At 35.3% G+C, this 15,826-nt stretch overlaps 1 protein-coding gene across 1 annotated transcript in view; it reads left to right on the forward strand.

The window, feature by feature from the left end:
• The window catches only part of LOC150080979 (protein grainyhead-like), a 271,124-nt gene that overhangs the window by 132,771 nt on the left and 122,527 nt on the right, over window positions 1-15,826 (forward strand). The window contains exons 6-8 of the mRNA XM_090380871.1: window positions 1,345-1,415; window positions 1,764-1,875; window positions 1,982-2,076. Of these exons, the coding sequence (XP_090236997.1) occupies window positions 1,345-1,415; window positions 1,764-1,875; window positions 1,982-2,076 (278 nt within the window). The remainder of the gene's footprint in view (window positions 1-1,344; window positions 1,416-1,763; window positions 1,876-1,981; window positions 2,077-15,826) is intronic.

Raw genomic sequence — 15,826 nt, forward strand, 5'->3', positions numbered from 1 at the left:
TACATGTTTAGTATTACTGTAGATCTTCTTACCAATTTTAAACACACACACACCAACCGTTTATGACTGATTGAATAATGAAATAAAATAAAATAAAATGATAGAAAAGACTGTAAAATAATATTTACAAAAAACTTTTAATCATTTACAAAAAATTAAACTATAACAAAAGTAAAATAAGTAAATAAGTTAAAATGCATTAAAATATAAATATAAAAGCGATAAAAAGACGATAAAAAACACTACAGCTTTCGGAGGTGTCTTCCTCCTTCCTCAGTAATAGTGAGATTTAAATGACACATCCTTAAATACCAGGTTCACGGCACACGTGGATGACCAGGCGCATACTCAGCATTCCTTTCACTTGTACCAGAACCGGAAGTGGTCTGGACACGTGGAAAATTAAAACGTTTGTCTCTTGTCAAAACCGGTTCTGGTACAAGTGAAAGGAATGCTGAGTATGCGCCTGGTCATCCACGTGTGCCGTGAACCTGGTATTTAAGGATGTGTCATTTAAATCTCACTATTACTGAGGAAGGAGGAAGACACCTCTGAAAGCTCTAGTGTTTTTTATCGTCTTTTTATCGCTTTTATATTTATATTTTAATGCATTTTAACTTATTTACTTATTTTACTTTTGTTATAGTTTAGTTTTTTGTAAATGATTAAAAGTTTTTTGTAAATATTACTTTACAGTCTTTTCTATCATTTTATTTTATTTTATTTCATTATTCAATCAGTCATAAATGGTTGGTGTGTGTGTGTTTAAAATTGGTAGTATGAATAATCCCAACCTCAGAGGCCTTATTGCAGATGTAGATCTTCTTCCTCTGAGTTTTGTTTAAACCAATCCAAATGTGTAGCAGAAATTGTCAGGGTGATTCAGACACTTCCTTTGCCTCTGCTTAAACATTTCCAGATAAACTTTACCATGTTTGCATTACAACTGTCCTCCCTTACTGAAAGAGAGATGTGGATGGCAGATAGGCAACCCTCCTGAACATTGCTGCTATCTGTGAGCACATGTAAACATTATTATTTGCGGTAGTGTAGCAGATCAGTTGCATATCTACTTCCCTAAATTGTAGTAAGATATTCATATTATGGGCAAAAACAAAACTTGTGTATGTAATTGCGATGACGTAGGAAGTTTTAAGAATTATTTTCAAAATGGTTGCAAATAGCTAATATATTAGTGGAGGTAAAAATCATATCAAGTGAAGTAATAATTCTGGAAGATTTTTTAAAATCTTTCAGAATTATTATTAATCTTCTAGAATTATTTCTAATGAATAAATCAGTGCCTATATCTATAATTTTTTTTATTTTTTATATATATTTCAGGACAGTATTATGGAATTACATTGGAATACATTCCAGATCCAGAAAGGACCTTGAGGAGTAATACTGTTAAGGTATGCAGAGAATGCATTTTATTGTTTAAGTATATGATAGGTTTGATATTTACTGAAGTTTTACTTAACGTAAGTTATGTAAAGTTATAATTACTTAATTATATATTTTATGAAAAAATTTCTAGTTATTTCATTATTAGCCTTTTCACAACCTTCTGCTTCACAGACTTGAACTGAAATCATGCACTGAAGAAATAGTTAATTCATTGTTAGGCCTTGCAAATATCTTCTGATTTATAAACTGAACTTTAGTGCTCTTCTGTAATAAATTCTCTTTGATATGATAATTCTCTCCATTTCCTGAAAATGGATATTAATATTGGACATTATTTGCTTATCATTTTACAGAGCTTGGTGCTTGTTGTATTTCGAGAGGAGAAGTCACACGAAGATGAGATCAAGGCTTGGGGATTTTGGCACAGTCGCCAGCACAGTGTTAAGCAAAGGATTCTTGATGCAGGCACGTACTAAGAAGTTTGGAAATTTTTCTCTGTTTAGAGGAATAAAATAAGAAACTTTTTTGTATGAAATCTATTTTGTTCAAAAACAGCTTTTATTTTTGATAGATACTAAAAATAGTTGTGGAATTGTTGGCCAAATTGAAGAGGTTACACACAATGCAGTTGCATTTTACTGGAATCCAATGGAATCGCCTGCAAAGGTGAGAAAATATCATTTATCAATATGATAATAATCTTCGTAATTATTTAAAATTAATTTACTGTGGCACAGGGATGATCCTCTGCTTTATGATCATGTAAAAACAGTGATAATCCATAAACAACATAAGATTAGGATCTGCTTACAATAGGTGACCCGAAAGGGTTTTCAAAGTAAATATTAATATTCCATTGCCCACACCACAAATTAGAATATTTGTAATGGCATCCATTGCTGTATTTTTTTTTTTTTAAATAAATTTTAGCCATTTTGTTGTTAAATTAGAATTTGTATTGTATTAGTATCGGTCATACAGTGGAAGGCAACCAGAGACTTTTGTTGCACTAGCTCCAAAAAGGGGAAAAAGAAACAAAAAAAAACTATTTTCCTGTTCCCACAGATACCTGTTCGGCAGGCCTTTGAACATCTTCCACCTACCCATGAAGGCAAATTATTCCAATGATTGATAACACGCTGGCTAAAAAAAACTTCCTACAATTTAATCCATACCTCATTTCTCATAATATCAATTTTTGGTGCAGTTGTATTAGTACCATTTAAAAACATAAAAATTTCACCTTTGTTCAGTTTACTGTTACTTCTTAGAGCCTTATAGACCTTACTTACTAAGCTCTCACCTATTCAAATAGTGTGGGCTGGAGGTCCTTTTGTCAGTCTCACCAGGTATGTTTCCTGCCTTTGGACTTTCCAAAAAGATTCATTTTTTTTAGATGTTTCCATAATGTATTAGTGGAAACTACATATAATATATTTGAAGTAACTATATATAACATATCTGTGGCAACTATGTATCCTAGTGTTGTTATTCAAAGCTGAAACTTCCAAAAGAATCATCTTCCAACAACAGATCAGTTCATGGGGTACCCTTTAACTTTAACTTTTGTAACAGATTCAAATTGTTCTATCTGAAAATCTTTTACTCTCAATCTACTGTTTCAAATCTTAATATGTTCTTTCATGAGCTTAGGAAGCATTTCATTATGTCTGCTTAATTAAGGCAATAAAACAGGGCTTCCCAAAGTGTGGGGTCCCCCTCCCATGGGTGCACCTGGTTGTTTTTTTTGTTTTTTTTTTTTGGGGGGGGGGAATGTATTGTTTTTATGAAGAAGTTTTTTACTAAAATATGAACAAACTATCCCACTAATACAAAAAATATTTTATTTCAGTCTTTGGGATTAAATTTATTAATTTATAAAAGTATGTATACTCATAGCTAAAACTTTAATTTATGTCAAATCTGTTTATTTGCACTTGTTCTGGAAGGTGGGGGAATTCATGAAATGTAGGAAAGGTTTTAAGAGGATACAAGGCATAAAAGTTTGAGTCGTTTAAAATTTGTAAAAAAACAATATGTTACATGTTATGTTGTATGTTAAAATTTGGAAAATATGATACCTATTAATGAAACCAATAAAAAATACTTTATTTCTATTCCGTACGTCCAACGATGGTATAGGGAACTCAGTAAACTTTTTAAAGATACAGAATTCAAAATTGTAGCCAGGCCTATGCAGAAGCTCCATAATATATTGAGAAATCATGCAGTCTTCTTCTCTCTCAATATAAGTAAATGATCTTGTATATAGTATTTCTTGTGGTCAGTGTGATTCATTGTATCAAGGGTCGACTCGGTGTACTCTCAACTTATGTGTGAAACAACATGCTGCTTCGGTCCGCACATCACGTGCAAACACATCAGAATTGGCATTTCATGCCATCAATGAAGGCCATGTATTTCTATTTAATGAAGCAGAAATGTTAAACATACAACATAATTACATAACATTGTTAATCGATGAGACCCTTGAAATGAAGCTTCGCTCAAATTCTATCAATGTGTGCCATCCTTACCTAATTTCGGATTTCTGGTCTTTTTTATACATGCGCCAATACAAATAATCTCTCCATTTAAGAACTTAAAACACACACACACACACACACTTTGCATTATTTCCAACTTGTGATCAAGACATGTATAGTCGAAAAGCATTGTCTGCTTAAAAAGGAAAATACAGTGAATTTCATTTAATTTGTGTCAATATGTTTATCCAGATTTTATAATTGTGATTTTAATTATTTATTCTCATATACAGTTTTACAACTTTAACTATTTTAATTATTCTGACAGAATGTCTTCTCGCACTCATGGTTTTTCCTGAGTTCGTTTGATGTGTGTTTCGGGGTTGGGTTGAGGCTTTCGATTCCATTGTGCGTTGGATCGGTCTCTATGAGTGAGAGAATTCATTAAAATCATTTTATTCATTTATTTTATTTATTTACATTTGGAGAGCATCGACTGGAAGCATTCTATGCAAAAGATTGAGGTAATCTCTTACTCTTTTAAATGTAGTTTAAAATGTAAATTAAGCAATCTAATTTTGGGAACAACATGAATATCCTTTACAACTTCCAATTTTAATGATGCCTTTCTCACTAAATGAAACTGTGTATATATCTTTATAGTTTTCCTTCATCTTTTTGAAATTCTGTAGTGATTATGCATTTCTTTAACACATACCTGTGCTCAAGCATGCATTAGAATAAGATTAAGTTTACTTGAAGATACCCTTTTAATGATTGCATCATGAAATCCTCAGTACTTAAAGATAACATTACTTTTCTTTAATTCCAGCTTTAACTGCATTCATTAGTTCACTTGATACTGATCTTTAATTCTCTTGCTAGTTCTCATGCATCCACAATCAAATGATATTTCTTTTAAATATTTGCTACTCTACTTTTAGTGGATCACTACTTGTAATTCTGCTTTATTAAAGAAATGTTAATTGTTTGCAGTTCAAGGCTCTTCAAGTGAAAGTAGAGTAAGATTATATTTTCAGTGAATTTTTAATAGTGCTAAAGAACATCATGATAAGACAAAAAAAAAAAGAAGATAAAATGGTTAAAAGCACATTGGTGGTCAGTATAACTACTACAAAAAGTTTTTGGTAAAGATCACTAATTCCAAAGTTGTGAACACTGTGATATATGGAGAAGTCTTTTAATGCATGCATATTTATTCAGTTTTTACATAAGGTATATAAATGACAAAAAAGTTTAAAGAGTTTTCTAAAGATGGGAATGTTGTTTTGTGATATTTAATGTAATGTATGCCATAAATTCCCACAACTATTTTAGTTATAAGTCAGTGGCTACTGTTTATTTAATATATTTTGACTTGTTATTATCAAAAAGAGTTCTATTTGAAGTGAAAAAAATGTGTGTACAATATTGTAAACTTTAAAATTATCAGAAACTAAACAAGTTTAATTTAATGTATCTTGTCCTAATGTTATTTACTCAAAAATTAGGAAATAACATCTTGACATTAGATTTAAACTTAACATTTTGAGTCTGTGTTGCATGGGAATCTACCTTTGCCTAGGAACAGTTTACTAGGAAATTTTCTTTCTAAATAAATACTTAAATGTGACACAGATTTAAGGGTGAAGTCATTTCCGGGGAACCTGTTTTGTTTGACTTCCATGCAAATGGTTGTTGCTTTCTTGTTCTATGACTGATTTAATCAGAAAGGAGGACAACAGCTGAAGATGCTGGTGTTACCATTCTTGTGTATTATGGTAAGATAGTGTAGAATCTGATCTGATAACTATTCTCATTTTGATTTTTCATCACATAACTCAATTTTTTAGGTTGGTCTAATTTATCTGTATGTCTATAATGGGTGGCTTTTCCATTATTTTGGGTTGTCATCTTCCAGCAGTCAATAGGAGGAGAGGCCTCAGTGGTTTGCATTTTTATTCTGGTTTACTTTACGGTTGTGTTATTTAGAGTTTGTCTATTATTTGTCCTTCTGGTATTAAAGACTGTGTGTGCATAATCTGGTAGGGCTTTATAATAACAAAGAGTTTCATGTCCTCTAGTAGGAGTCCAGTTTTACTGATTAGTATAGTTCTTTCATGATCATATTGAGAGCAGTTGTACAGCACTATGTAGTTTGGCCTTAAAGGAGCCATTCCATGCTCTGTCAGAATAAATGTGGTGTAGAGCACAGGAACAAATCATGGTGGAGGTTTGGGGTTGACCAGAGACACTTGGGACAGGAATCTCCTGTTCAATTCACCCTTGGTGATTTGCTCCTGACCAGTTTACCCTTGCTGCATCAGCAGTGTGCCTATGCATTTCCTTTCCTGATAATGGGATTGCTCAAATTGAGGACTATTCCTAAGAAGTCAACGGGGATACTCCCTTATACTGCAATCCTCAGTGTACTACTTTGAGGTCCAATAGCAGGGCACCAGCTAAAACCTGCAGGGCAGAAGTGCTGACTGTGCAGCATGCTCTTGTGGTAGTGAGCAGAATTATCCTAAGTATTCAGTTTACAGGAAGTTCCCGACTTGGAGAGTAGCCTTTTGCAGGTGAATTTTTACGGCTCCAGCTAATAGAGAAGTTTTCTAAAGTTTTTGCTGTTTTATTGACTTAAAAGAAGTAGCTTTATATTCATAGTTATGATACTTGATTTAATTTGAACTTCGATAGAGATTTTGTATGTTATTACTTAGTATCGGTAAGGGTAACCAATCCACGTGTTTTACACGTTTTTGCAGCTCCGGCGAACACTAAGTTTTTATTTATATTTAGCCGTTTTATTGACTTAATTGTTATATTAAATTATTTTCTATAAGTAGCTTGTAGACCTAGTCAATCTCCTTGGTTTATTTTGAATTTAGATAGCGTGATTTTGAAAGTTAATTAATACATAGTGTCTGTAGATTTACCGTTCGTAACTTGCTGCCATTGTTATACGATACAATGTATATCCCGAACTAGATAGCGTAAGATATAAGGTAAAACTAGATACTGAAACACATAACACAGTATTAGAAATCTGTTAGCTTAGTATAGTATAGTATTATTAATTAATCAGTAAAATTTATTAATCTTGTTAAATTTATTGTCAGTTAAATTGTACTTTTTTAACTAAATACATATAATGACTTAGATTTTACAAACGTAACATTATTAATTAATACATATAACTTGATAGGAGATTTGGAACTTATATAACGAAAATCGGAGATAATACTCTATACTAAAAAAAAAAAAATATATATATATATATATATATATATATATACAGTATATATATATATATAGTGTTATATCTGCATTGAGATATAAGTTTGGGGTTATAATTTTATATTGAAATTGAAATTTTATTTGAAATTGAATTGAAATCATGACTCAAACCATAGCAGCAAAGCAAAAGGCTCAAGCTAATGGGAGTGCTGTGTCTCAGGGAAGAACTGAGGGAGGCAGTTGTCCGAATCACAGCCTTTTAAAATACACTGCTTGTTTAATGTTTGTGGAGCAATCAGGAAGGGGACATGATATTGACAAGGGGAATGTCTTTATGTGTGCACAATGTAAGGATTGAGGAAATCGGGCAACAAGTCAGCATTGTTATGGGCCTATATGAGAGCTTGAAGGACAGGGTGGATGCCCTCAAAGGATCTAAATTGAGGGGCCCATCAAACTCTCAGCTGCCCACATGAACACCGCAGCTTGCACTTGAATATCGCGCAACACAGCAGCAATCCCCCAAGGCAGAATGCGCTGGTCCCACAGGAACTAGTAGTTGTCGGTGACTCTATTGTCAGGGAAACAGGAAACATATTGTGGCAAAAGGATAGGCGGAACACGACTAGGGTATGTCTTCCAGGGGCAAAGGTTGATGACGTTGTAGAGTAGATATCATTTTTTAGGGGCACAAAGGGTGATATTGTTGTACACGTTGGCACTAATGATATAAGAGTAGGAGACAGGTGGAATTACTTAACAAGTATAGGTCACTGTTGAAGAAAAGCTGTGAGTTAGGGTTGAATTTGAAAGTGTCTGCAATTCTGCCCAGACACGATAGGAGGGAGTATATGATGAGAGCCTTGTTGATCAATTTGTCCTTGGAGAGATTGTGCAAGGCTCAAAGGTATAATTTTTCTCAGCCTGGTCTGTGCTTGTTGATAGGAGAGACTGCTTCTACAGGGATGGAATACACTTAAATGGAAAGGGTGCAAGAATATTTGCTGATACTATCGGGGCTGTATTAGGTGGGTCGGAAAACTACTAGCTTGGGGGGGGGATACATGGACTAATAGATTAACAGCAGGCACTGGCAGAGATGAAAGTGATTCTTGCACTGCTTCTATTGGAATGAGCATCAGCCCGGAAAACAAGATGCAGGGGATTTCAGAGACTGCTGGGAGTCATTGTGGTACAAGTAAACACAGGGGCTGTGTTAGGGTAGCTAAGAATAGCAACAGATGCATGTATACCTGTGTGTACATCAATGCTAGGAATTTGGTAAATAAATTTGATGAATTTGAGGTGTTGGTCAATACATCAAAGCCAGATATTGTTGGGATATCAGAGATGTGGTGTCACAGAGATATAAGGAATGCAGAAATGGAATTTGGAGAATACAATGTGTAGAGGAAGGATAGACAGGATAGGAAGGGAGCAGAGGTTATGCTACTACTTAAGAAACACATAAAATCCAAGGAAGTACAGCCAGTTGACATGGCTGAACTGTGCAGTATCAAGTCAGTTTGTTGTGACATAAGCACTGGGAAATCAAAATTGAGAGTAGGAGTGTGTTATAGGCCTAATGACTCTGATGAGTATAATAGACAACTGTACAGGGAAATAGAGTGGGCCAGTAAATCCGAGAGTCTTATAATGGGGGAATTTTAATTTCCCAGATATTGACTGGAATTTGTGGGTTGGTCACTTACATACTAGCAAGACTTTTCTGGATTTATTGGATGATTATTTTCTACAGCAGCATGTTTGGGAGGCAACTAGAGAAAGTAATACTCTTGATCTGATTATCAGTAGTGATTCTTCATGCATCAAGAAACTGCACATAAAGGAACTGCTAAGTGGTAGTGATCACAGTGAGCTGAAGTGGAATTTACTTAAAGAGGTAACTACCATCAGGGGTAAAGGGAAGGGTTTTTGCTTTCATACATAAAGGCAACCATGGAGGTCTGAGACAGTATTGAAATTCTATACGGTGAGACCAACTGATGATGTTACCAACAGAAAATTCTAAATGGGAAGCATTCAAAGAATTAATCTTGGAAACTGCTAGGCTTTTCATAGCAACTAAGAAATACTGTTCAAGGTTTAGGCCTAAATGGATGTCAGATGAAATAATGAGATGATGTGGCAGAGAAGAAAAATGCATGGGATACATATAAACTAATGGGAGACACAGAAGCCTATGATAGATATAAGCTGGTCTGTAACTGAGTCACAAAGGAGGTTAGGCAGGCAAAGGCAAATTACGAGAAATCTTTGGCAAAGGATGCAAAGAAAAACAGCAAAGAGTTCTTTACCTATGTAAACTCTAGAAGGAAGTGGATGAATCAGATTGGTCCACTGGATATCGATGGTTCAACTGTTGGTGATCCTGCTCAGGTAGCTAACAAATTAAATGAATATTTTGCATCTACATTCACAAAAAGAGGAGTTATTCAGTGAGGGGAATGCCAGAAATTTATCAAAGTCTAACAGGGAGCTAAGTGATTTTGTAATAACTGAGAGCAAAGTGGAGGAGAAATTGTTGAAGATAAACATAAGAAAGGTACCTGTATTGGATGGGATCTATCCAGTTATATTAAAGGAGGCAGCAAAGGAAGTAAGCAAACTTACTTCCTTTGCTTACCTTAGCCATAATTATGAGAGCTTGCTTGGACTCAGGAGAGGTACCTATGGACTGGAGATTTGCAAATGTGACCCCAATTCCCAAAAGGAGGATCAAAGGGTGACACAGGTAATTACAGATCTGTCAGTTTAACTTCTGTTCCAGGGAAATTAATGGAGGCACTGGTTAAAGAAGCATCTGGTTTTGACCAGATGGTTCTGTTGGGCAGAGCAGACATGGTTTTGTTAAGGGGAAGTCTTGTCTGACCAATTTGATTGGATACTATGATGTGGTCACAAAGGAACTTGATTCAGGGAATAACTTTGATATTATATATTTGGATTTTAGAAAGGCTTTTGATACTGTTGCTTTTGATACTTTTGATACATGGAAGACTGCTGAACAAATTGGAGCAGTGTGGCATTGGAGGAAAATTGCTGCTATGGATAAAGGGATGGTTGAGTGGGAGAAGACAGAGAGTGGTAATCAGTGGACACTGCTCTGTGTGGACTAATGTTATTAGCAGAGTCCTTCAGGGTTCAGTGGTGGGTCCATTGTTGTTTTCTGTATTTATTAATGATGGTATATCAGGCTTAATATACAAGTTTGCAGACAATACGAAGGTTGGCAGGGTTGTTAATGACACTAATGACAGTATGCTGCTGTAACAGGATCTAGAAAAGTTGAGCAGATGTGCTGAGAGGTGACAACTGAAGTTTAACATTGACAAATGTAGTAAAGTATTGCATATGGGAAGCAGTAACCCCAGAGTAATTTATCAACTGTGTGGTACTACACTGACAGTGGTAGAGAATGAAAAGGACCTGGGGGTAATTGTGGGGGGCAGATATGAAGATTTCTGAGCTGTGCAGACAGTCTGCAAGGGTTGCTCATGGTGTCTTGTCAATGATATACAGGAATTTTTCTTGCATGGACAAGGAGGTGATTATCCCCTTGTATAAGGCAATGGTCAGGCCACACCTTGATTACTGTATACAGGTCTGGAGGCCTCATTTTAGGAATGATGTAGAGCTACTGGAGCAGGAGCAAGTGCAACAAGAAGGGCAACAAGATTAATGAATGGAACAAAGGGTTGCTCTTATGAAGAAAGGCTTAAGTTTTGCAAATTACATTGTCTGGAGACTAGGCACCTGCAAGGTGATCTGATTGATGTGTATAAAGCATTGAATAGTTTGAGCATGCTGAGTGCTGATGGGATTCTTCCTCTTGTCTCAGAATAATCACCCGATAGGGCATAAATTCAAATTGAGGAAAGACAGCTGTAGGACAGATGTGCAGAAGTTTGCCTTTAGCCAGTGTGCAGTTGATTGCTTGAACAAACTTCCATCTGTCGTTGTAGAATTTGAGAGCTTAAATAGATTCAAGGCAAAACTAGACAAACATTTGGAGTGAGGGGATGGGTGAAATTAGATTTTTTTTTGGCTAATGCCAAAAAAAAAAGCTTGCTTTTTTGCATTATGTGCGTTTACTAATGCTAATACTCAGTGTGACTTTGAGGATCAACAGCAGGGCAAAGTGCTGACTGTGCAGACTGTTTTTCTGATAGTGAGCAGAAATATCCTCAGTATTCAGTCTACAGGAACTCCCCCATTTACGTATGGGTTGTGTATCGCAGAACGCTACGTAAGTTGGAATTTACGTGTCGGAATTTCTCCCACGCTTATTCAGCACTCGCAGTTGGGCTTGCTGAATTGATTGAATCAAAAAAGACAAGTTCGTTGAACATGTAAATAGAATTATTTATTGTATTTATTCAATTTTTTATCTCATGCGCATGAAAAATTACAAAAGCTTACAATTTAAAAAATTTTCGAAATTATGAAATTACAAAAAAAGAGAAGAGACAGGTGTAATGTCAGTAAGTTTTACCTCTTGAGCATCATTTCCAGAATTGACATATTCTGCTGATAAGTACGCCGCTGCGGAGGTTGAGGACTGTGGAGATTTAGAAGGGATCGGCCGCTCAACCTTATGAAAGACATATTAATGGATGACTGGATGGTGGCTTTTTTTCTTTTCATCTTAGATTTCTCTGTAGTAAGCAAGCATGTCATTCACCCCTTTGTTAACTTTTAAGAATCGTTCAATGTTGGGAACCATCTTCTCAAACCTCGCCATTGCCGATGCAATTTCACGAAATGCTATTGCCATCTCTCTGGTATTGAAGCATCTCGGCTCCTCATTTGTTTCATCTTTATCTTGGTCAGCATTTTCTTCTTTCACTATCACTGCCTGAAAGTTAATAAGTTCTTTGTTAGAAAATTCCTTCTCTTCTTCCTCTATTAACTCCTCCACATCTTTGGCATCAACCTCCAACTGAAGTAGCTCTGCAACTTTTACAATCTTATCTGTAACCGCTTCATATGATTCATCTTTTTCAAATTCTTTGAAGCCTTTTACATGTTGTCAGCATATTTTCTTCCATGCTCCATTTAAACAACTTTTAGTAATTTTCACCCAGGCCGCCTTAATGTTCAAGATGGCATGGTAAATATTGTAAGATTTCCAAAAGTCTCTTAATGTTAAATTTATCTCATCGTCTACTGCAGACAATGCCTGAGCAAATGTTGTGCATAAATAGTATACTTTTAAATATGAAATAACACCCTGATCTATAGGTTGGATGAGTGACGTCGACTGGCGGTAGAAATATGACTCTCACTTTCGAATTGAAGTCATCTAGATGCATAGGATGTCCAGGAGCATTATCTAATAGAAGCAAAATCTTGAAAGGAACATCATTGTCGTTTACAATATTTTTCAATCTTGGGAATGAAGCAGCATTTAAACCACTCCTTAAAGAGAGATATTGTTATCCATGCTCTCTAGTTCGATCGGAAATGCGCGGGTAGGTTGGCTTTAGTGATGCCCTTAAATGCATAAGGATTTCCAGAATGGTACACAAGCAGTGGTTTTAATCTGTAATCTCCCACTGCATTAGCCCCAGTCAAAAGCGTGGCCCTATCTTTTGACACTTTGATTGATACCTGGCATTGTATTTTCCTCTCTGGCAATGTATGTTCGATCCGGCATTTTTTTCCAATACAGAGCAGTCTCGTCAATGTTAAAAGTTTGCTGCATTGAATAGCCGCCTTCATCAATAATTTTTTCCAACGCATCACAAAATTTCTTTGCAGGTGTAGAATCGGCACTGGCGACTTCACCACATACTTTAACGTTATGGAAACCAGTGCGATGCTTGAACCTATTAAATCATCCGTTGCTTGCCATGAATTTGGGTTGGGGTTTGCCATACTTATCCTTAATATTTTTATAAATACTTGTTGCTTTTGCTTGAATGGTCATTAGACTCAGGGGCACTCGCTTCTGAATCTGATTTTCGATCCATATTATTATCAGCTGTTCCATCTTCAATATAGCACCTGAATGCTGTTTTGTGTTCACTATTGTTCTTAAGTGCATTGATCCTTTGACATGTTCTTTTATATGCGCACCATCCGTTCTTTAAAATACTATTCATTGTTGATGCGGCGAGACCTAATTCCCTTACAGTAGATGACAAACTTTGTCCTGCTTTGTACTTCTTAATCATTTTCATATTCATTTCTAAATCAATTTTGTTTCGTTTCCTGGCATTACCACCACTTGCACTTTTTATTGGTCACTTTCCCTTCATCATTGTAATAAGTAAATAAGAATGAAGAGAAGTTTCTGAAAATTTGTTTTTTATATGATTGAAGATTTTAGTGAAGGGGAACACATTTCACTATAATAGTGTAAAAACCCACACAATTGCAGTTATCGGTATTATCGCAAATGCAATAAAATCATGTTTACTATTTTATTGCATTATCGAAAAGCCCAATAAACTGGAAAGTGCAAATTGTTTTTATTGTTTTATGGTCGTGACCTCAAGAAATATGCTTTAGAAAAATATCACAAAAACGTTCAGAATTGATTCTTATAACAGGAACATATGATAATGATGAAAGGGTAGTGCAATTTCCATTATAAATATGACCTTTTAGAGACATAAATAGCTTAGTAATACAGTACAGCAGGCCCCCATTATAATGTGGTTCGCTTTACGCTGATTCGCTATAATGCTGTTCTTATATTATAACCCATATCTGACTAGAACGCTGTCACAGATCACTATAACTCTTTTTTACAGATTGCATTTTTGGCTTATTTAACGAAATCGTTTCATTTGATGGAGTCGATAGCTTGAAAATGAATAGCAAAACAGCATTAAAACGTTTCCCACGCCGACTTGAGAAATTTTCCCACGCTCAGTGAAATTTTCTTGCACACTAATTTAATTGCAGTACAGTCACTTGTTACGTAGTTCCGAGATCAACATTTTAAAAAATGATCAAGTATATTGCTTGTAATATTTGTGTTATATGCATTTATCCGAAGTCTAGTCATCACTCAGTACAGTATTAGACATCGTGCGTAACGGACAGTTTACTTGAACATTGTATCGTAATTAATGCAACCAACACAGTTACATTTTCGAAGAGTTAATAATGGCCAATAAGAATGAAAAAGCAACGTCTGGGCACAGTACGAAGATTATAAATGTAAGAAAAAGACTGAATTTGAAAATTAAATTAGACGTTTTGAAGCAAATTGATTCCCGTCAATGACAAGTGGATGTGTGCCATAATTTAGGACTTGCAAGTTTAACTGTAAGAACAATTATAAAAAAATAAAGAATTAATTTTAACAGTAGGAAAGATAGCTGTTCCACTGCAAGCAACTAGGGCTAGGCTGGCTATTAGGATTGAAATGGAAAAGACTTTAACTAATTTTATTGAAGATAATGTCCAATGCAGAATTCAGTTAAGTTAAATATTATAAAAAAAAAAAAAAAAGAGAGAGAGAGAGAGAGATTAGCCAATATGATGATCTGAAGAAAACTCACCTAAAAAAAAAAATAAGTGGAACCATTTAAAACTGGTAAGGGCTGGTTGAATAGATTTAAAATCCAGGGAGAAGCTGCAAGTGCAGATCAAGGAGCCGAACCTTTCAAAAATGAACTTGTTAAAATTATTGAATTATACTTCTCAACAAGTTTATAACATAGATGGAGCAGGACTTTTGTGGAAACGAATGCCTAAAAGAAGTTTCATATTGAAAGAAGCAAAAAACATGCCAGGTTTCAAAGCAGCGAAGGATTGGGTGACTTTATTGTTTGGTGGTAACGCTGTGGGGGATTTAAAATTAAAATTAAATGTGGGGGATTTAAAAGCAAATGTTGTGCATAAATAGTATACTTTTAAATATGAAATAACACCCTGATCTATAGGTTGGATGAGTGACGTCGACTGGCGGTAGAAATATGACTCTCACTTTCGAATTGAAGTCATCTAGATGCATAGGATGTCCAGGAGTACCACTTCAACAGTTTCAGGACAGGTCAATCCTGCACTGAGTTAACAACCCATGCTGAAATTATATTTTGTACTAAGGGGATGATTAAGGGGATGATTATTAATGTTAAAAACAACATTAATAACCCCATCAGACACAGTAACAAGACAAATACTCGCATAGTTCTCCCTTACCATAGTGAACTCGCAGCACAATTCCGACGTACATTCAAAGATACCGACATCTCCCTCACTTTCTCTACTTATAATAAACTAGGTTCCCTATTTAATTCTTATAAAGAAACATACAAGTATCCCATCAATGATCTCAATAATATAATATATCTCATAAAATGCCAACCAAACTGCGACACCTGTTACATCGGCAGCACTACCACCAAATTCGGTTCCTCCACAACTTCCAACACCCGCGCATACTACCACTTCAACAGTTTCAGGACAGGTCAATCCTGCACTGAGTTAACAACCCATGCTGAAATTATATTTTGTACTAAGGGGATGATTACCAAAAAAGCCGTCCTATACAACCAAATCTACAATGCTATCAAATTCAGCTCTTCACAAAACGATCTACACAATGAACTTCAATACCTTACTGATAAATTCATAGCCAGGAGCTATCCCCCCTCAACTCATTCAACACACAATATCCACCGTTAAAAACAACATTAATAACCCCATCA

Source organism: Mastigoproctus giganteus, chromosome 9 (assembly GCF_048544385.1).
Source record: "Mastigoproctus giganteus isolate SK-2022 chromosome 9, ASM4854438v1, whole genome shotgun sequence".
Classification (NCBI taxonomy): Eukaryota; Metazoa; Arthropoda; class Arachnida; order Uropygi; family Thelyphonidae; genus Mastigoproctus; species Mastigoproctus giganteus.